This window comes from Ambystoma mexicanum, chromosome 13 (genome assembly GCF_040938575.1).
Source record: "Ambystoma mexicanum isolate Mex_15411 chromosome 13, UKY_AmexF1_1, whole genome shotgun sequence".
In the NCBI taxonomy this organism is placed as follows: domain Eukaryota; kingdom Metazoa; phylum Chordata; class Amphibia; order Caudata; family Ambystomatidae; genus Ambystoma; species Ambystoma mexicanum.
In genome coordinates this window covers 492,268,253-492,291,914 of record NC_090938.1, presented here as the reverse complement: position 1 = coordinate 492,291,914, position 23,662 = coordinate 492,268,253, and the positions used below count along the sequence as shown (strand labels likewise).

Here is a 23,662-nt window from a genome sequence, read left to right as displayed (position 1 = left end):
TATCTCTCCGCTGACCCTACACACGGAATCTATTGGTTGCTTCCATGACCATCAGTCTGGCTTTAGAGCATCCAGAGGCACGGAACCTCGGTGAAGACCTGCTCTCAAATCTTGACACTGACACCCAATCTATCTTCGTTCTCCTTGACCTCTCCTCTGCCTTCGACATGGTTAACCACAACATCCTGATCGCACCTCTCTGTGACACCCTGAGAATCACATGTCAGGCTCTGCCGTGGTTAACCACCTTCTTCTCCGACTGCCCATCGCAGGTGGAACTCCGAGCCTTTCACTCGACTATCACTCTCTCAACCTGTGGCGTTCCCCAGGGATATAACCTATCCCCCTGGTTCTTCAGCGTTTATATTGCTGCCCTGGAACCGGTGATTGCCACCTTCACCTCTAACTTCCAGTGCGATGCGGATGACACGCAACTATCTTTCAGACTACCCTAAGCCGCCGCCGCCGCCTCCTCCTCGCTCATATCAGAATGTCTGTCCACTATTCAGTCATGGTGTGCTGCAAACAACCTCTGCCTCAACACCACTAAGACTGAGATTGTTCGCATTGGGACCTCTGCTCCCGCTTTCCCACTTTCACTCTGGCCGACCTGCCTTGGCCCTGCACCCACCTGCGAAGCAAGAAACCTTGGGGTCATCTTTGATTCAACTCCCTCCTTCTCCTCTCACATTTCAGACATCTCTAAAAAAATCTATCAGCTGCACCTCCTCAGAGGTACTCTACCCTTTCTCACTTTCCCCCATAGGCTCACTGTCTCCAGAGCCCTGGTTCTCCCCAGGCTGGACTATTGCAACAGCCTCTTCCTCAACCTCCCTTCTTCTGCCCTGCGCCCTCTGCAACGCATCCAGAACAGAACCGCGAGACTTATTCTTGGCCTCATGCCCAGGGTCTGCATCTCTCCGGCGCCTAAATCCCTCCACTGGCTCCCCGTGGCTGCAAGGATCAAATTCACGACTCTTTGCATTTTTCACATGGCTTTCGTGGGCCTGGGTCCCACCTACCTTCAACGCTGCCTACCTAAATACTATCCCTCATGAGCCCTCCGCTCATCTTCCTCCAACCTTCTGTGAGTGAGCTGGTTCTCCAAGCAGAGATTTGGAGGGAGATCCTCATCATTAGGTGCCTCCCGCTGGAATAGCCTCCCTGCTGCCCTATGTCTTGAGCCGGATCTCCTGAAATTCCGGAAACTCCTCAAGACCTTTCTCTTCTCCTCTTCCTTCTCTCTCTGTCTACCCCGCTAACCTAGTTATCTGTCCTTTCCCTCTCTCCCTCCTGTTCCTTACAGGATGCTGATTGGCTGCCTGGTCTACCCCAGAGTATCGCTGGTCCCCAGCACCCCGCCAGTCCTCTCTCGCACTTGCCTCGGGGCTCTACACCCCACCCACACTCAATGCACTGAGAAATTAACCCAAGAGAGTGGCTCTCTCTGCACTTACACCAGTATCAACCGACCGGGTGCACTTGATCCTCCCCTCCCTTTGACCCTCTGTGCACTTGCTCGATCCGTACGCACTACGCCTGAAGATCGTCTATCTGTTTCCCCCCTGTCTTCATCCCTAATTGCACTGTTAAAATTGCAGAATCGCTGTCAGGCCTATTTGCTATATCCCATACTGTTAAATGTATTTTATGCACTTACTCTGCCTGTGCAGACTATTATCGTCTCAGATTTTCAAGGCCTCTGAGCGACTGTTGTTTTTTCCCAGTGTTCCCACCCTCCTTGAGCGCTTTGAAACACTTGCCTGTGTATAGGCGCTATATAAATGAATAATAACATACCATATCCATGTCTGGTGCATCCGCCGCTTCCTGTTGGATTAGCACAGGTAGTGGCCCGCATAGCTTTCCTGGGATTCTTTGATGGCTTGTGATTAGTACATGCCTGCAGGGTCAAGGGAAATGTGAGCAACTCTGGTGTCCACATATAATGGACAGCGCTTCACCATCAGTTCCTGGAAGGGTGCAGCGACCAGGTGACTCATGTTTCCTCTGAGTGTTTCTTAATCTCATTGTGCATCGTCCCCAGGTTCAACAGGATAAGGATGCAAATCTTCAGGTAATAAGGGAGATTGGGGGCAGAGAGACAACTTTTCTCCGGATCATGGTTTTATATCTTTGAAACTTCTAGCGGCCACTCTGTGATTTAGGGTTGCCATGTTCTACTTCTGCAGGCTTCTTCCGAAGCGTGCTCTTGGGTGTGGACATTGCCTTGAATTCAGGCACCATATGCAAAAAGAGCTTAATTGGTTTTGGCAACTGTTGCCTATGCTCTCTAAGGCAGTCGGTGATCTTGACCATAGATGGCAACATCCATTTCTTGTTTTCTCTCTTTTGATGAAACAGTGTCTGGCCGTTGGACTCTGTGCTGTGTTCACACAGGGGCCCCAGCAGGGTTACTGCCAGTGTAGGGGAGGTATCAAAATAATCTAACATAGGCTGCCACCAGCCATGGACGCCCACGTAGCCCACTGGTGTGGAAACACACAGGGAAATAGCTTCCTCTCAGGGGCACAGTCTTTATTTGCATCCCTGTTAAACCCTCATCGGGTGAAAGATAATCCTTGGCAAATAAAATAAAATAAAAATACTGAGCGCCTTGTTAAGTGTTAGCTGGATGGACCGGATGATTGAAACTATCCCTATGGAGGGATGCGTTTGGGTGCTTTTGACTTCTTGGAGTCACTTTTAGCTTTTGTGGCCCAAGCACAGGCCTTGTGCTATGATGCATGTTTTTCTGTGGTTGCCTATACTGTGGCCTTTTCTGTTATTTCAAAATGCTGCATCTTAGTGATGTAAACCACCTAAACAAACTTGTGTCTAGAATTTTCCATTTAAGATATGAAAAAAATAATTAAAGGTACAGTTATCTTGTATATTGGAAATATAATGTACTTCTAAGTCTTCAGCACTACTCCAGTGTTTTCCTTCTGCCGATTTGTAAATCTTCGAGATTAAGCATAGTTTAGTTTTGTTTAGTTTATTTGTATAGCGCAGCCCAAGCCTAGGGTAACTGGGTGCTTAGACTTGGGCAAAGCATAGGTTACAGAAGGTTGCACATACAAGAGACAATACAGGATGGTACAGTACAGTGAATAGTATAGGGGACCATTTTACAGTGTGGTCCGTGATCAGGCAAAGGTTCAGTTGTAAGGGACCAGTTACAAATTGGTCCATCGCAGTGTCAGTATACATTTGAAACAAGGATACAGGATTTAGCATACAGGATTTAGCGAAGTGCAGTTAACAGTCTATTGGTGAGGGGTGAGCAGTTCCTTCACCTTAGCTCTGAATGAACAGAACAAGGAGTCGGCTCTGATTGTCATGGGAAGCACGTTCCAGCATTTCGCTGCTAAAACAGGGAAACTTGCTCCACCTGCTGTTTTCAGATTGAACTTTGGGATGTTGAGTTGGTGTAAGTACGGGGATCTGGTTGGTCTGGTAGAGTTGTGTCTGGTGAATTTGTCTGAAAGATAGCGTGGGGCTGTCAGATAGAGGCGTATGTGTGTGATGACAAGTGCTCGAAGTTTAATTCTCTCATGGATGGGCAGCCAGTGAGACTCCTTTCTGAAGGTCGAGATGTGGGCCTTGCGGGGGAGATTGAGTGCACATCTAACAGCGTTATTTTGGAGTTTCTGTAATCTGGTCAGGTTGTGGTTGGTTGAACGAGGAAGAGTCTGTTGCAGTAGTCCAGTTTGGACAATATGAGAGCCCTGGCCATTGTGAGGACTAGTGGTGGATAAAAAAGGTTTACAGGCATTCATAAGTTTGCTAGTCTAGGATGTGGATGAGAGAGTGGCGTTGATTTGTTTTTTGAGTGAGATGGTGGAGTCGAGGTACACACCAAGTGTTTTGACTTCTTTAGACACTTTTATGATGTTGCTATCGATGGTAAAGTATTGGTATCTAGAGTTAAGTTTGTTGAGCCGGGCCTGGGATCAGACGATAAGCAGTTCCGTCTTGTCGTTTAAGCAGAGACTGTGGGTGGACATTCATGCTTGGATTTCAAGGTAGATCTCATTTAGCTTTGCAACATCTTGCTCGTAGCTCCCTGTGAGTCCATTGAGGACCTGGGTGTAGTCAGCATAGTTAGTATATGTAACACCTAGATCATCAAGACGGTCAAAGAGGAGCTTGGTGAAGACATTGTAAAGTGTGGGGGAGATACAAGATCCTTGGGGGACTCCACATTGGAGTGGGACAGGGTCTGCTGCGGCTCCGCCTGAAGGGGTGAAGATCCTGGTTGTTCTGTTAGATAGGAAGGACCAAATCCAATTGGTGACATTCTTCGAGAATGCAGCAGCCTTAAGAGAGGTGTTGGTGAGAATTTGGTGGTGGACTAGATCGAAGGCTGCGGACAAATCCAACAAGAGCAAGATGGCCAGGTTGCCCTTGTCTTTGGCTTCGTCCATTTGGATTTTTACGTCCAGGAGGGCCGTTTCAGTCCCATGCCTGGGTCTAAAGCCAGATTGTCGCAGACCAGGAAGGTTGTTGTCTTCCAAATGTTGTATTGGAGGTATGCTACTCTGTCTAGTATTTTTAGAAGAATGGGTACAGTTGTGATGGGCCCATAGTTCGTTGGGGTATTAGGGTCTAGGTTAGGTTTTTTGAGAAGAGGTAGGACCCATGCCTCTTTAAGGTTGTATGGGACAGTGGAATTCTAGAACGAGGAGTTGATCAGGGTGGTGATAAAGGGAGCTAGGTATTTGGCCCTGTCCTTGATAACTGATGCAGGGCATAGGTCACCTAGGCAATTGGATGGCATAAAAAAGAAGTCTTTCGTGAACCATCTGAAGGCCTTCCCAAAATGCAGCTATCCATTTCTTTTTAATGTTTTGTCCCATCTTGTAAAAGATACAGTAGCGTTTGATATATGTTGTTGACTTCAGCAACACGTGGAACAAGGAAGTTCACAACACAGTTACATTTTTAATACCTCCGCAGAAGCAACAGCAGTCACAAACCGTCTGAAAAAGAAGAACCCTATATACATTAATAAACATTTTACGTATTTATTCAATAAAATCAAGGCTCCAGACGAACATTTTGTCTTAGGAACTATTGACTGACCCTCCAGTCTCTTTTGTACCATCTGGCTTACATGGGCAGCTATGGAAGGGAGTGGCTGCTAAAAGTAAATGGTCACTTTTAGTTGTTCTAGTAAATAACAATTGTATTGTTATTTTCTCTGCAGAGTTAGCTTCTGGCTTGATGGGAGTGGGACAGTTTACAGGCAGTGACGAGCCCCACAACGGGGAAGCTGCCCTGGGTGTTTTAATGCTGCAAGACTGGGGGATATTTGGCTAAGTTTAAAGAACAAAACCTGTCATTATGTCTTGATTCCCTTTTTAAAGAGCCGACCAGGAGTCATTGATCTCAACTGCCTAACAAGAGGATCTGATGAATGGCTTCTGGTCATCAGTCATTCAGGCCTAAACAAGCCAAGCTCTATGCCAGCACTAAGCATCACAAAGCCTAGTTTACTGTGCCTTTAGCATGATGAACACCGTCCGGAATTATGGTTTGGAACTCCTTTAGAGATGGCAGATCTGAATCATTGCACAAATGACAATGAGTTGTATTTTTAATGCATTTTAGTATAACCCATTATTTCCTAAATGCAGGTACTTTTATTTGACAAGCGACACTAATGGCAAATATAACATAACTGGCCATCTCTCCTAAAAATAAAACTATCACATGAACGATGAACATCTTGAGTAAGAAACGATGAAAAAAGTAATTTTAATTTAGAAACATGGAAACATTTCTCCTGTATTGCACGTCTTAGTCTATAAACAGCAAAGATTCAATGTACTCACATTGGAAAGAAAAACAATGGTACAATAAAGACTTCCTCTCTTAAGGGCACTGGTCTGCTACCGTTTGCCTCTCCCTTGATCTCTCCCCAGCCCTCCCGACTCCAATGCGACTCATGCCAGCCGAACAGGACTGCCGACCTCGTGTGCATCTGTGTGTGTGCATGTCTTGGCCTGGCCTGTATATATTTAAGTAGCTAAAAGAAAATGGCAGCCAGCAAGTTTGTACATCTAGGTGCCTGTTCATAAGAGTCATTCGGTCACATGTTGCCCTATGTATCAGAGTTAATATCTTGGTAACTTTGAATGCTTAAAATTAATTTCATGCTGTCTGGGGAAGGCGTGTTACTTATGAATGGTTAGAATTTCAGCTCCAACGTTCAGCTTTTCCAAGCTACTTCCTGCATTCTGGATTTCTCCAACGTCCCCATTAGCACTGTAACTAACAAAGGGCAGAAAGAGATGTCTTTAAATCAGCCTGTTGAAACACAATGTGTGTGGTCTGAGAAAGGCCTGTAACGCAGGAACCTGGCTCTTTCAGCCTTCTGTTCTAGTCTGAAAGTAGCTGGTATATCCACACCTGTTTGTTTAGTAAGCACGAGTTGAGTGGCATAGATTTGAGCCTCCAGGAGTTTTAGGAAGACCTGTGAGGTAACCCTGTGTTAGATGGTGTTGCAGTGGTCTAACCGAAACACAGCTCCTGTGAAGATCAACGTGGTTCTAGGTTTAGATGAAGTAATGGAAGCATGTGTCCTAGATGGTGGAATATGTTAGTGGCTGAGCTCACTTGTGGCATGAATGACAGATTGTGACTGAATGCACAGCACGGTTTCAGACCTTCGGTGTCTAGATGATTGGCCTAAGGAAGGGGCCAGGTGAGCCGGTGAGGAGTGAGATATTTGACTTTTATCCATTCAGTCTGCCACTTTTGATGAATACATGCAAGTTATGGAATTACATTTGGGTAGAGTCACATGGGGGTGACAAAATCAACAAACAAGCTAACCTGTGATATTGTTCTGGCACCCTTCTTCTTAAAGTGTCCCTGTGGGTCTTTCCCAGACCAAAAGGTTAACTTATAACTCAAGGGTTGAGAAAGCCAACTCCAGCGCTGAAGAACTCTTTGCTATTCTGAAAGAGCTGGAGGGTAACAAAAATAATAAAGTCGATATTGAGAAGAGTGATTCTTGGTGTCAAGAGATTCAAAATGCAATGATGGGTAAACTTTCATCTCATCAAAACGGACAGACTGGTTCCGGGCCGACGTGTTCCGGGATAAAGAATAGGGGAGTTTCAGTCGCCTCTGCCGCTTCCTGTCCTTTCATGCACTAAGTCTTGGCAGGCTTTCCAGGGGAATCCCTCCAAGGACGAGACCCATCGAGGCCTCCCCCACCTAGACAGGTAGAGGGCTCGGGTTATTATCAGGGCTTGGAAGGTGTGGCCCCCATTTTGGGCAGATGGGGACCCTTGTGTAATTTACTGTAGCTGCGGGGGCAGCCTGTGACGGAATTCCAGTCGTGCAGGGGGGTGCACTGCCACCAGCCTGTTAGATGAAAAATGACTATGTTGCTGGAAGGGCGGAAGGGGGAGATGTTTCCCCTCGGCACACCACTTGAGGCGGGGTGTGCTGATCTTGCTAAATGAAATAGAGGTGGGACAGGGGGGTGTTCTCCTGCCCTGGTAACGTATTGACACCAGTGAGGGGATAAGGGAGGGGTCGGGGTGCTCCCAGCAGCACTGCTCGGGGTGCTGTGTGCTGCAGTGGTGAAACGTGGATGCTGGAAAACGATGGAGGAAAGCATAACGCCATTAAAAAGTCCCAAAAAAAGAGACAAAGGTTCCCATAGAGTGTGGAAATAGGTCCCCGTTCACTCAGGAGAATCGGTACAAAATCCACTAGTCCAGCAAAAATGCTGGGTGACTCACAAAGTGGGGAGAATTTCAGCCAAAAAGCAAAATGTACCTAACAGTGCAAGACATTCACAGAGAGTGTCTCAGTACGTGGGGACTAATCAAAGAATGAGCAAACTGGCAAGAAAAGTAAAGCAGAGGGCTTTACTTACCTCAAAATTCAGAACAGGGGTTACAAGAAAGCAAGGCAAACCAAGAAATCCAAGTGTTGGCAACATTTTCCTCCCTAAGTGTTTAGAATAACCACAGAACAGTATCCAAAGAGTTTTTAATGAATTTTTGCACATCAGAGTACTAACCAGTGTTTCACTGGTTACTGAGTCATATGCTGTCTACATTCTGCCGTTTACATCTTCTGCCTTTCTTTTTTCTATGGCCTCTGGCGTACCTGGCTCTCATGTGCAACCTCTCCCCTGCCCTCATTCCTGCCCGACCCCCTTGAAAACACCTGATTGGCCTTTCCTTCAGAGGAAGGCAAAACCACCTTTTTGGGACCAGGACTACTCCATTCCATCGTATTCCCCCCGTCCCCCCTTGAGCGCTGTGGTTGGGCAGCCCCCCTCGGTGAAGGGCCCCAAGGCAAAGGTGGTCTCCCGAAGAAGCAGCTCCAGTTCATGTTTGCCCGTGTCCGCCTCGGAAACCAGTAGTGACTGATGAGGTAAGTGTGGTCTGGCTGGGGGAGTACAGCAATGACTGTATTCCAAAAGCCCTGCCATTCTTCATACCTACATAGCATACCAAAATTAGCCAGCTAGTAAATATTATTTTTTATCACTGCTGTGTACAAACCTTTAGGTGTTTTGCATTTTCTGTTGTGCCCCAATTTAGGAGTTCACCCTCTGGCCAGGTGAAGTTTAACCATGTGCCACACTTGGATAGCATTGTGAAGATTAACCATTGTTTGTCAGCCATATCTCGCATCTAGATAGATTGTGTTAGTCCAGTCAGGTTTGGTCAAATAGAAACCTCTCATCTACGCAAATTGTCCACTGTTGTACTGGCAGCAAAAGGCGTTTACCCCTCCACCCTGGTATCCAAAACCTTAAAGCTACTGCCTGCATCGCTATACCCCCAGATAGGTGTTTCACCATCTTTTCAGATCTCCCAAATCTAGGTGCTACTGCATTTTACTGTCTACTGTTGTATGGCCATATATTCCTCTCTCCCTCTATCCATGTGTCCCAAATCCAGGTGCTACTATATTTTACGGTCTACGGTTTTATCCCCCATTTAGACATTTCTCCCGCTATGCAAGTGTCCCAAATCCAGGGGCTAGGCAACGCATCGTCGGACGATCTGCGCGCCTCGATAGGCCGCCTGCTTCTACCTCACTGAACCAGCACCACCAGAAGGCGCAAGCCAGCCCCTTCTCAGAAGGCCCCCATTATAAGGCCAGAACCTGTCTGTGCCTGTCTGTGCCGCCAGGCACGTTACTCTTGTCTAACCGACCCACTCGCCCCTAGACATGTGCCACACTATACCGCTGAAACCACTCCCTGCACTAAGTGCCAACTGATCTAGCCTCTACGATCATCAGTGAGACTGCAGAACTTCCGTTCAGTGGTAAGAACAACCTAACGGCACTAGCCTAGTCACTAACCTGGCCGGCACACACACTAACTTTGATCTATGTACGCAGGATCCTCTTACAGGATGCGCTCTCACGCTGATTACCATGACGTCTTACTTACCTTACCCGCTGCTACTTCTTAGATGTCTGACACATATGATGCCCCAATGTGCATTATCACCGCTTTGAGTTCTTGGGCAACCTCTCCAACATACAGACTAGCCATTAAGTACTATACCTAATTCTTCTCAACTCGCCTAACCTATATAGCACACCCGCCATTGCTCGTGCTAAATGTTCTGTTAGACCATATCACCTGCCTCATATTTAGCGTATGTTGCATTTATCTGGTGTTAAATGCTCTGCTAGACCATACAAAGTGCCTCATATTTAGCGTATATTGCATTTATCTGGTGTTAAATGCACTGCTAGACCATACCCGTGCCCCATATTTAGCATATATTGCATTTGTTTGATGTTAAATGTTCTGTTTGACCACACCACATGACACATATTCACCTGAAATGCTAGACATTGCTGCCAGATAATACTAACTCGCCTCAGCTGAGATTGCATACCTGCCATTGCTTCATGAATTAAGATCTCATATCATGCTAGTACTGGTGAGGAATATGCCTCCTCAAATGTCTGCATGACTGGCCTACACCTGACATACTTAGGATCCCACACTTTATCTGCACACAAATATTCTACCTAGTGCCCCAGCCAACCACCCAGCATGGCTGGTCATGCTCTGCATAACTCAAGTCCTTTGCAGAACTGGCCTTTATCAAATGCCACCTTGACTATTCTGACCACTGTGCTCCTGCAAGTCCTAGCCACCACTCCTTGCAATATGGAGCACGATACCAGCACATCTACCCTTGACCTTGTCTCGCCTCTGATCAAGAGCAGTGTCTCCATATCTATGTACACTGCTTTACCCCACCACGACTCCATAGCACCCACCCATTTCCTGCCTCCATGGACTCTACAACCCCCGTAACATCTCACACCAATAGACAACACTAATGCTCTCACCTCCCCAATGGATCCAACGCTATGCCTCCAGACCAATGCCATATCAACCCTGCACCATAGCAACTAGGAATGTCAGACTAGGATCAAGACTTAAGCTATCCTACCCTTGCGCCCCTACCTCTAAACATCTAATCAAAGCCAAAACTATGACCATTAAGGAAAAAACCCAGAAGCCATATAAGATTACTACTAACATTGGCTCATCCCCCTCTACGAAGATTACTACCAACATTGGCTCATCCCCATCTACGAAGACCACTGCTGGCCCTAACAAGCCTAGCAACAATATTACTCCGCTCAAAGGAGCACTAATCAATGCTAGATCTTTGATAGCACATGCTTTAGACGTGGCTCACCTTATTACTGCTAATCAATTAGACTTCTTAGCCAAAACAGAGACCTGGCTGCATGCCGCAGCAGGCCCCTCACTCACCCTAGCCATCCCAGGTAACTACACAATCATAAGACTTGATGAAGAAGCCTCCAAAGGCGGTGACGTCGCCATCATCAGCAAGACTGACCTCGGCCTGAGAGCCCTCTCCCACTTAACGTTCCCATCAGCTGAACTCCTCTCTGAAACTCCCTCTCTCAGCCACACATACCTTGAAGATTCATCTTGTTTACAGACCACCGAGGCCCATATCCTCATTCGAGGACGATATGTTACAACTCCTCGCCACTGACACCAAGCCTGGCTCACAAATCCTGCTACTGGGCGACTTCAATTTAGGCCTTTTCGACTTTAATGATATCGCAGCCACTACCCTAGCCAACTAAATCTTAGAATTAGGATTCTCCCACCGCATTACTGAACTTACGCATAACAAAGGTAGAATCCTTGACTGGATTGGCGACCTTAACTGCGAAACCAACATCCTTTCTAATGTACCTTGCGCTTGGACAGACCACCATTCTGAAATGTTCACCATACAATCTTGCGCCCAACCAAACTCAGCCAAAGCCTTGGCTCCTCCAGCGCTAACAAGAAATAACAAGAACATTACAATAGAAAACCTACTACCAATTCTGAACCACTCGAATACCAAAACAGACCCATCTACCTTTGTGGATCTTTACAACCAATCACTCCACCTAGCCATCCACTCCATAGCTCCTTTAAAACTATGGAAAGCCAAGCCTCAAGCTCACCTTAACTGGTTCACCCCTAACCTTAACATTTTACGTGATGGCAAAAGAAAGGCTGAATCTGATTGGAAAAACCACCCATCAACCTCGAATAGAGACACCTTCCTAAAAGCTGCTAATGGATATAAGCTAGCCATCCTACAATAAAAAAGTGAACCCTTCAACAACAGAATCACTAATGCTAAATCTGGCTCGAAAGAATTATTCAAGATCCTTAGAGAGCTGGAGTCACCTATCCCTCCCACTGATACTTGTTCCAAAGACAAGACTTGGTGTACCAAAATACAAGCAGCCTTACTTGATGAAATATTGCTGCTACAAGCTAAAATTGAAAAGAAAGAAATGTAACATCAGCTCCGACACAGGCCTTCCCAAGTCTCAGATCCCAGCAGGGAAACCATGCAACCTTTTCAAATTCACCCCACTATCCATTACTGAAGTGTAATACATAATTTCCAGCCTGAAACCATATCGTTGTCAGGGTGTCATATGCCCTGCAATTATCATTAAAGAGGCAGCAAAAGAATTTTCACCTGCCATCACGTTCTTCATAAACTCCTCCTTTGAGACCAGTACTAACCTGAAAAGATGCCTGGGTCCTCCCACTCCTGAAAAAAACTAACCTATACCCAGACATTCCTACTAACTACAGACCTATCACCACAGTGCCATTCCTGCTGAAAATTCTTGACATGGCAGCCTATGTTCAAATACACAAAACAAAGGGGGTTCTAGGAGTCCCTCTACCGGCACAAACACGGTCCATGGACCTGTTCTTGGGTGGATGGCCCCCGGGAGAGTCTCAACCAAGTCTTTAGCCCCCTGTCCCATTCACAGAGGAGAAATATCCCTACATATCAGTCTTTGTCCTGCCCAGGGGCAGTCCAGTACTGAAATGCTAGGCAAATCTCCTCTGAGCAAGAGTACCAACACCAACCCCCCAGACGTGTTTCGGCCTACTCGGGCCTCATCAGTGAGGTGGCGGTGTGCCGCTGTAAGAACAATTTCGAACCCTGCACATATTGAGATATCTGGTGGGAATGTGGAATAGTGCACATATTTTGGAGAAATGTTTTATCTTATAAGTGTAGAAACCTGTGTACACTGGCCAAAGTGCAGGTTTACATTAACACAGTAGGACCACTATATATATCCTAAGGCAACGGCTCCCTCTCGTGGTGACAACAGGTGAAGCTACTCCATCAGTCATACATCTGCCTTTTATATTGTTAGGTTAGATTAGGGACATAAAGGCGATATCGAGAGATTGGAACCCCTTTAGTACTATTTGATCCCCTTATAGTAGAGGAAGACTTTAACTGCTTACCGACCATGGCATATCAGTTACTGTTATCCTTAAAAGCGTGTTTAACTGTAGAAACCCCCATTTCCATCAACCAAAAAAGAATGGCTACAATAGGCAATAGGACATTTTTGGCATGATGTACCTAGTAAAGAAATCCACAAGGTATATAGAATAAAAATATTTCTCATTCATTTGAAAATCTTGACAAAATAATGATTTTTTTAGTACGCGTAAATGAGCTTGAGGAAGAGTCAAATCAATCGACAAATTCTGTATGAAAAGAGAAGCATAATAATGTATTGGAATCAACTTGTAACCTACTCAGTTTTATGGCTATGTGCACACACTGAATATTGAGATGAGCAGGGGTAAAAATGTCAAGTTGCAAGGCTTGAAAAGTCGCAAACTTGTTTCTCCAGATGCATACAAGACTTTTTCGTATTCGTCGGGAGTCGTCATCTCTCTATTGGCTAGTAGTGAATGTGACATTTTAACCTAGGGATGAGGAAATGGTTGCTGAGAAGCACAGTTAATTATTTTTTTTGTTCAGTTTCTCATGTTTTTACAGATTCAATGTTGACAAAGATGTGTGTATTAACCTGTTATCCAAGATGTACGGTAAAAGGTTGAAAGATTTAACCCTATACAACAGATTTATTTTGCATATAGAGAAATTAAGTTCTGAGCATTGTAACATTTTTAAGGGAAATGCAATCTTTCTGTGAATATGCTCAGTAATGTAATGTTTGAAAGTGTAATGCAAAATACATATTTGAGATTAAAACCGTGTTGTACTTGCAATTATTGTTTATTGGTTGAACAATACACAAAACATCATAGTTCCTCTGCTCATTAGTGCAGTGCTATGGCTGGGATGGAGAATTACTGTTTTAAACATCACAAGTTAAGTATTATATGAAGTATTGACTTTCTGTTTTAGTTCTAAAATTCCATCATTTTTTGTTGCTCAATTCGTCCATTTGCAAAGGCCTTTGCGGACTGTTATTTTACCCACACTTGAGAATTTGAGACACATTTGGTCTTTTCCTGTATGTTTGCCATAGCAGTAGAATGTATCTATTAATGTTTGTTATATGTCATTCTAGTATAATGAATGTTTGTGATCTCTTTTCAGGGCCCTTTAAATAGTGAATCGTCCAACCAGAGCCTATGTAGTGTGGGGTCTTTGAGCGACAAAGAATTGGAGGTGAGCATCAAATGAATTGTCTTGGGCTTTTTTCATGTTCCCGACACCTGTTTTAACCAACAAATGTCCTGTTGTGTTTTGATTTAATAATGCCTATCTTACTCACACTGTATTTAAGAGGCTGTTGCACCCCTATTTCAGTGTTTATTTACATTTGGATTTGTTTCCTGCTGTACACATGTGCATGCTTTTATCTGATTTAATAGCTTTCTGTCGAAATATCCTGTTTTCTTTGAGCTTTGCTGAAACCTTTCCAGTTACTTCTGTTGTCCTCTGTTTCCCTTTCCCACAATCTCGAGTTTATTTCTGGATACGAGACTGCTTTGCTTTTACAAGGTTTTTTTACTCTTGAAAAGTTCTGACTTTTTAACCAAATAAATGAAAATATGCTTTTATAAATCTTTTTGTTACAGGTGTTAATACCATGTATCGATGCCGTTTTCATGTTTTCTAGGCACAACCAGATTCATCCTGCTCTTTAGCACAGTAATAGTTAATGTTATTATTTGGTCTCGTGCAGAAGGGATGTGACCAAGCAGTTCGGGCTGGACTGCCCCTTTTGGGGTGGGACCAAGTCTGATTTGCATATGGTCTTTCCCCTTCTGTAATGGCTTGGCAGGTGAAGAACGATGGTCTGGAGGGTTGCCCAGAGCAATGCCAGTGGTTAAGATTAATTCTAAACCTTCCAGCCATCACCTCTTTGTTTTTGCTATGTCACCCCGAGTGGGACGGGTATACCCAGACGTGGGTCCCGTGCCTGCTGGGCCTAGAGACCCAAGCTACTCCTCACTGATGAGGCCCAACAAGGCCGAAACATGTTTGGGGATGCTTGTGATCTCGTGCAGAAGGGATGTGACCAAGCAGTTCGGGCTGGACTGCCCCTTTTGGGGTGGGACCAAGTCTGATTTGCATATGGTCTTTCCCCTTCTGTAATGGCTTGGCAGGTGAAGAACGATGGTCTGGAGGGTTGCCCAGAGCAATGCCAGTGGTTAAGATTAATTCTAAACCTTCCAGCCATCACCTCTTTGTTTTTGCTATGTCACCCCGAGTGGGACGGGTATGCCCAGACGTGGGTCCCGTGCCTGCTGGGCCTAGAGACCCAAGCTACTCCTCACTGATGAGGCCCAACAAGGCCGAAACATGTTTGGGGATGCTTGTGGTCTCGTGCAGAAGGGATGTGACCAAGCAGTTCGGGCTGAACTGCCCCTTTTGGGGTGGGACCAAGTCTGATTTGCATATGGTCTGTCTCCTTATGTAATGGCTTGGCAGGTGAAGAACGATGGTCTGGAGGTTTGCCCAGAGCAATGCCAGTGGTTAAGATTAATTCTAAACCTTCCAGCCATCACCTCTTTGTTTTTGTAATGTTATTATTTCCCCATCTATTGGTGCTCAGTTTATTGACCCCAGAAGTATCTAAAATCTGAGTTGGCCTTGCCAGGATCCACACCACTGTCCTACACCATGAACATGTGTGTCAGGCGCAATCACTGAAGTCGCTGAGCTATATTGCTGGTTATGGCAGTAATGATTCTCGTGCCTTACACTTGTGTCTGAAAACATTTCATTTTTGCTTCCTTTGTGCTGTCAGTGTCGTTTTTTACAACTGCCACCTGTTTCTTTAAAAACAGAAACAAAAGAAGATGCAAAACATTACAGGTAACACTGATGCCAGAAGTAAATAACAGGTGCATGTGGCCATTATCGCAGTAGGTCCTAAGCTCAGTAATGATTAAGCCTTGAGTACAAAACTCGCAAAGAAACTCTTCACTTAACTGCTATGATTTGTTCAACTTTAGGTACCCACGCTTTCTGGATTGAGTAGGATACTTAGGGCAGTTTTCTGTAATATCTTTTCTGTACAATGGCAGTGTTTCAAGGAATTCCATACCTCTGTCGTGATAGTCACCTATTAAGAATAGATCTGTTTCAAGGAATCACAATATAGCTAGCTTTCATAATAGTGCCTTGAGTTGGACGCCTGCATCATGGTATTTGGATGTCTTCTCTAAACTGAAATGAAAGACCAACAAGCCCTTCTAGCCTGCCAATTCCTTTCCCTATTATAGCACGTTAAGCACTGCTTAATATTCACCCGGCTTTCAAACTGTAACTGCCCTTTTAAAGAGTCTTTTATACAAATATTACCTTGCTGCACACCCACATCCTTCAAGTACTTTCATACATAATTTCGTTTTTTTACTTTTTCTTTGTGCCACAAAGATGACACTTTGAAACTGAATAAAACACTTTTCTCACTCTGGGGCTGCCCTATTACGTGGGGGTGATTGCAAAGGATAAAGACCAGCATGTTACTCAAAGGAAAGGTATTGCAAGGTCTGTCCCTTATCAACCAGTCTTGCTTAACCTTCCATACTTAAATGGCCATGCAGGATTGCTGACTTTGTTTGCTTAGGACTTCAAAGCTTTCTTTAAAAACGAAACATTATTGGGAATCGTTTACAGGTCTACACAATCACCAAGTGTAATGTTATATAGCAGATTACAAAGTGTAATATAACTGCACAGTTTATAATGTACGGTTCATAGCCAGTAGGGAGTCTTTACTAGTACAGTGTTAACATACATAACATTGGCATACCAATCAGTATGCCTCCCTGGTTGACCCCAATAGACCCACAGCTTGCAATAATAACCCCTTTTTCCAGTCAGATAATGGCTGGAAGAGTGCATAGTAAGGTCAGTATACTGCTTCTTGATCTCTGCCATGAGCAATGTCTGTCGGCCAGTCCTATACACACTGGGGAGGACCTCACATGTAGAATCTAGCAATGCAGCGCCAAGCAAACACCATAACCAACCCCACAAGCCACCTGCAGCCTTTTCTCTACATCCCTGTTAAAACCCTGAATCCCAGTAATTTGATCCCTGTTAATCTGCACCCCCATCAAACTTGAGCACACCACAATCCCACTCGAGGATGTGGGGGAGGGACCTATGCAAGGGGACACAAATCTTCCGTCAGGTAACATCTTCCACGTTGGCTAGAAACATTGGGCCAGAATCTCTGCATGTTTGACAAGATGTGCTGGAATCGATGCATACATTGATAATGTAAAAGCTTAAATCGGTAGTTGAATGATGTAGAAGGTTTGTCTGAATGATGCATGTGTACTGGTTGTCTTCAGTTCTTATCCCAATGTCCGTATCCTTCCTGTGTTTGGGTGCGACATTCAGGTATGTGTCAACCCTGATAACCACAGTGTACAGACCCAACATTCATCTTTAATCACCCTATGCCCCAATTGTGAAGCCAAGAGAAGGAAATGTCTGGGCCGGGGGTGGGGATAAAGGGAAACTGGGTTCCCATGGTATCCTTGTAGTACGGGAATACCGTAAATGACTAATGGCACACCATTGTCTAACGGCCACAGGAGATCACTGCCAATACGGCCACCTTAACCCAGGATCCAGAATATAATTCATGCTTTTTTTGTTTTTGTTGTGCATGGGCCTCCTCCCGTTTCACTTAGAACGCTTTCTGAAGGTCATACATTTTGTTGTTGCCCATGTTGGTTAAAGAACCAGTTGCTTGCTGAAATATAAAGTGATATTAAAATGTTTTTCACAATTCTATATTCAGTAGTCGGAACCAACTAAAAATAAATTTGAATTTATTCTGGAAATAAATTCAAGGCATAAAATAAGCAGTGTTGCATAGCAATTTTCTATGCAATTCTGTAGGTTTGCTAATCAAATTAACACTCGTGTAGCAAAGTTAGCTATTTAAGTTGCCCTCTTCAATGAAAGCACAGCTCGCCCTGCATTCCTCTTGCCCTCGGTGCTCTGTTCGCCCTCTTTTCTCTGTTCACTTTAAGTTCTAATGGAGGGAAAATGAACCAGTAATCCTCTCCTACACTCAATTTTTAAAAATTGTAAACCAGAAGTAATCTGGATGATACTTTTATTAAGCTTTCGATATCCTGTCTGGCAAAGACCAGTAGTTAACTTTATGTCTTTTTAAAAGATATAATCATGCAATTCCATTCCTAAAATGAAAGTTGTTACATGATGCATAATTACAGTATTGATACTGTAAAACACTGCATCATCCTAATGCTTTACAGTAAAGTTTAAGTTAGCGTATCTGAATTTCATAGTGTCAATTAAATTTTTGATTTTGCTGGTTAAGATGCATCATGTTGACTAGTGAACTTTTGAAAAACTTGTGCATGATCAAATGCTTTTGATTGCAAATCTAGGTATGTAACCTGCAGGTTGCATACATCTTGCATCTGGGGCTAAACCCATGACCCAAACCCTTGACATTCTACATTATCACCCTGTTGATTTATACCAGGTACCCTGAAAATGAGATGACCACAAACTACAATATTCCACCTAGTTTGGCCAGTTCTCTGCCTGCTACGCAATCCACTCTGCTTAGACTTTCTTTCCTCTTCCATAATAGCGAACTAAATGCTTACGCAAAGTAGTGATCAATAGTTCCATCTACTGCAATACCAAACAATGTAGTTAGCCTCTAGAGCTCGCTTTGCTTTTAGATTATATAATATATCACCACCTGTAAGAGACAGCTGTCCAAACTGTTTTCAGAGACTTTTTTATCATATCTATTTCTGTCCATTCATGCAGCTAAGCTTTAACATTTTAGAGACACTCATCAATGGCTTGCAAAGTCTTTTCGCACAGTCGCACAGTCAAGTAGATTTTATGAAGGGCGAGTAGCATTTACAAGATATGTTTGAAACATTTATTTAAAATGTACTTTGTTTGCAGTAAATGACAAATAAAATGTTCACTGTGCGTGGCTGGCCTCTGAGGGGCAACTGTGCGCCAAAGACAAAGCACGTTTGTAGTGACATGCACCTTTTTACAGAAATCTCATTTTAAATTTGTTGTCCTCTGTTGCTATGGGTTGAATGAATTTCTCTTAGGTTGAATATGTAAACTAAGTTAACCGACCTGCAGGTCTAGCTGAAGTTTAAAGAATTTGTAAGGCCTGACTCCTCTCACTAATGTGTTATTTCAGCAGTGAGAAAAACTGCTGTATTGTTGCTCATTTCATGTCTTTGGTACAAATAACTTTTGGTGACATTACCAATATTAGTACAAAATTGCTAATCAAATGGGCCTGTTTGCTAATCAAAAATATTTTAATTAGCAAACTCTGCTAATCAATTTTTGAAAACTAATGTATGCCTTGTTATTCTGACTCCCTCTCCATCCAGGCACTCCAGCGTCGTCTTTTTCGGATGGAGTTTGAGTTCCAACGTAATCCTCCACCTCATTTGCAGCTCTTCATTGACGAGAAAAAGAAACACCCTCTAAGTTGTTTACTTTTTTGGGCACCCCAGCTGAGGGGACTCATTTCCAGGGTCTTCCAGGAACAGGAGGGGCTCGTGTAGCTCTACTACCAGTGTCATCCCTGAGGTGCCCCACAAGGGGCCTAATAGGCACACCAGAGCTTACTCTTCCCAGGTTCCCCATTTGGGGGCCAAAGTTCAGCCCAGTTCTTCTGTGGCTCTGGCACTGGGGTTCGCCCTGAGGTCTTCATTTCTGGAGCTTTCCCCACCATCACCGGGGTTCGCCCTGAGGTCTCCATTTCTGGAGCTTTCCACACCAAGTCGCAGCTCGAGGTCCCTTTTTGAGGGATCTAAATGTCCCAGTTTAAAACCCGAGGTTCCTCTTCTTGGGGCTAAATCCAACACCGGCAGAAACAAGGAACCCTCTTTGAGTGTCTGGTCAGTGAGGTACATTCCTCAACTTTCCCACGCTCGGGGTCCTGGTGGTACCACTTCTGTCGATGGAGCAAATAAGGTGGTCACGCACCACAGGCCTTTGAGTACCGGCTCTGCTGAGGTTCCTTCACTGGAGGCTAATTTGAGGCAGTCCCTAAGATGTCCAGTAAACATCCTAGATCTGCCAGTACCGGCTCAGCCGAGGATCATTGTTTCAATAGCACTTAAGACCCCTCACGCCCCTGAGGAGACAGTTGTCTCACCTTTTCCTGTGACGCAGTTCACCTCAGGTGTCGACAAAATGGTGGCTTAACCTCTGCGGTCCATGGCAGCCATTTTGGATACCTCTCTTACACCAACATTCACTACGTCTGGTGCTGGGAGCATTCCTCTCGGGGCTGAGCAGCCTTTCCACCCCATGTGGACAACAAGAACCCATTCCGACCTTGAATCGATTGGCGTGCTCGGGCAACGCTGCCCCATACAGTCTCCCTTCCTCCTAGTTCTGCACCCTTGATCTATGTGGATCCTGCTGGTGGTGGACCTTACTAGCAACCATCCTCATTGCGTTCATGGGGGTATGCCCCTCGAGCGACCTTCACATACTCCAGCGCATAGACCTTCGTCTGAGGATGTGTTTTTTTGGGGGAAATTTCAGACGCTCATGCACTCTGATCCCATGAGGGCATACGTTAAGGGTCTTTTTAAGGAAATATATCCTGCTCCTCCTGTACCACCCCTGGCCCCGGTTGTCCCTACGCAGGTCCATGTGGTGCCACCTCCTCCCCCTCTTCCTGCCGGACCTCCTCCTCCACTTCCTCCTCTGCCTCTTCTTTCCCCGATAGAAAAGCATTGGCTGCTCCGGATAACACTTTGAAACCTGAGGCGCCACGTGCAGTGGATCAGTTTTCTGTTTCCGCTTCACTGGATGTAGGCCAAAGGGACCAGGACAGCGATGAGCAGCCCCGCTCTGTTTGAGCATTTAATGACCAGGTGCTGCACATGATGGCTTTGCTTGACATTCCAGTGCCAGAGGCCCCTACACCACAGGAGGGAGTGCTTTCTGGAGCGTTCACTCTGTCACCCCATGAGCGTACCGGCCTGTTCCTCCAGAAGGACTTCTTGGCTGAGGCCCGCAAGGTTTGGGAAAAACCCCACACCAGGCAGCATCTCAACAAGAGAATTTACACTTGTTACAAGCTTCATGCTTTGGAAGATCTAGTATTGTCGGCTTGTCCGCTCCGATCGTCAACTGTGGTGGCAGCAGCCACCCTCCAGTCTAAACCGGCCTCCACTGCGGCGGCCCAAATCCTCTCCAAAGAGGAAAAACTTCTTGACGCCATTGGCAAAAAAGTTTTTTCCAATTCAGCGCTCCAACTTCGTCAGGGTAACATTGAGCTCATCCTGGCAGCAGCCAGTGTTAAGCTGTGGACGGAGTTAAACAATTTCCAGGAGTGTATTCCTGCGGATAGGCTGGACGCCTTCAAAACTAGTCTGTCCGATGCTAGAGTGTTGTCACAGGATCTACTGAAGGCTGCAGCGCACCACATAGATACCTCTGCTATGTCGGTCCTGGCGAAAGCCCCATCGAGAGGCCCCTTATACACAGAGATCAGGGTCCTCCTCTGGGTTACCTCTAGCATGCCTGAAATGAGGCGCACTCCACTAGCTCTTCGCAGCTGCTGGTCCCAGGCTTCGGACCCGGATTCCAAAAGGATTCCTGTTCCATCCTACATGTCGTCGGATCTACAATGGTGGACTAACGCCAACAACCTTGCAGTGGTGACCTCCTTTCAGGAGCCCTGCCCACAAGTAACAGTCACTACAGACTTCTCCCTTCTGGGTTGTGGAGCCACACTACATCACCTCAAAGTGATCGATTTATGGACAACTAAAGAGAGGGAGTTCCATATCAATTCTCTGGAGCTCTTGGCTGTGTTCTTAGCTCTCAGGGCCTTTCAACCGACTACTATCTGCAGCAGCGTAGTTTGTGTACGCACGGAGAATTTTGTTGCAATGTTTTACATCAACAAACGGGGCAGCACCAAGTCTCCTCTTCTTGTGGATCTGGTTATACAGATTTGGGACTGGGCCATCCAGCACAATGTTTGACTCCAGGCGGTGTACCTCCCGGGTTACATCAATATGGCCGCAGATTCTCTCAGTCGCCAGTCGGCAGCCAGTTAGGAGTGGGAAATGAACAGCGAAGTCCTCTCCAACATTTTCCATCAATGGGGCACCCCAGAGGTGGACCTCTTTGCAGCCTCTTCAAAAAAAAGAAACAACCTCCCTGGGTGATGCCCTTGAGATTCCGTGGGACAACATGAAAGCTTATGCTTTTCCTCCATTACCTCTGATTCACCGGTTGCTCTGCAAGCTCAGGAGCTCATTTCACTGCACTATCCTCTTCATGGATCCCTGGTGGCCAGCCAGGTTTTGTTTTTCGGAACTATAGCATCTGTCGGTACTTCCCCTGATCAGATTGCTGCAGATTCCCAACCTTCTTCACCAGAGCAATCATCAGATATGGCACCCCTCCCCGCAATCGTTCAGCATGGTGCCTGAATTCAGATCTTTAGCACAGTTCCATCTGTCCGAAGACAATATGCCCATTATCCAAGCGGCCAGGAAGCCTTCCACGAGGGCTGAGTACAGGAGCAAATGGCTCAGCTTTTGCTAAACAGCTCTATCCCAGGCATGCTTCGGTTGACACTGTAATTTCTTTTGTGTCCTATCTGGCAACCTCTGGCATTCATGTTCTTTCATGCAGGACTTACTTATCTGATATTGCAGCCTACCTGTCCACGGACGACTGTCCGTTTTCATTGACCAATCCAGTCATTCAGACATTTTGCAGGTCTTCATCTCTTCCCGCTGGTGCGCACCCCTCATCCCAAGTGGGATTTGAGTGTGGTCCTCACCGTGTTATGCCATAAGCCATTTGAGCCCATGGCCACTACCGATCTTAAATACCTCTCTTGGAAGGTTGCCTTCTAATTGCAGTAACATCGGCGAGGCGAGTAAGTGAGCTCCCTTTCCGTGTAACATCCTTTCCTCACTTTCCACAGGGATAAGGTTGCGCTTCGCACACATCCTTCCTTCCTGCCTAAGATGGTTACCGATTTTCATTTGAACCAATCGATCTCCTTATCTGTCTTTTTTCCTAACTCAGAATCTGATGCCGAGAGAGTTTTACACAACTGGGACGTCAGGCGAGTCCTGAAGTTTTATTTCGATAGAACGAGTGATCTCAGAAGCTATTCACAACTCTTTTCACATTCGGAGAACCGAAAGGGAAACCAGCTTCAAAGGCAACTATTTCCCGATAGATTGCTCATGTATTTCAGAAGCCTATAGCATTCAAGGCCTCAACCTCCGAAAGGTATCCATGCTCATCTTGCATGGGGCAAAGCGGCTGCGATTGCCTTCCAAAAGCCCATCCCGTGGGAGTCCACCGCCAAGGCGGCTACGCAGGCTTCCCCATCAGCTTTTTGTAAGCATTACTGAGCAACAGGACTGACGCCCAATTCGGCCAGGCTGTACTGAAGAACTTATTCCAGTAAAGGGATTTTTTCCATCCACCCGTATTACCTGTGGTATGTGCTTGGGAATCTCCCACAAGTATGGAGGAAAGGAGACGCCCTCTAAAAAGTATCATCTATTATTTCTTAAATGGTCTCAGACCTGGCGATAGAAGGGCGATGCATGGGGCAGAGCTCAGGAGGGTCGGGGTTACGGCCACGTGCAGTGGCGCTGCGTAAAAATAAAAGGACAAAAACACAAATGTGTGATGCTTTTTTACAAAAGTGCTCCGGTCCCGTCCCGAAGGACAGAATGTCCAAGTATGGAGGAAAGGGGACTATGGATTTAGGAGTATGGTAGTCACTAAGGTGAGTAAAATTGTTAATCCCACTCTTTCTTTAA

At 45.5% G+C, this 23,662-nt stretch overlaps 1 protein-coding gene across 3 annotated transcripts in view; it reads left to right on the top strand.

The window, feature by feature from the left end:
* Positions 1-23,662, top strand: part of TLK2 (tousled like kinase 2) — a 2,257,819-nt gene that overhangs the window by 247,480 nt on the left and 1,986,677 nt on the right. For all 3 annotated transcript variants that reach the window (XM_069634151.1, XM_069634152.1, XM_069634150.1), the window contains exon 3: positions 13,947-14,018. In XM_069634151.1, coding sequence (XP_069490252.1) covers positions 13,947-14,018 — 72 coding nt within the window. The remainder of the gene's footprint in view (positions 1-13,946; positions 14,019-23,662) is intronic.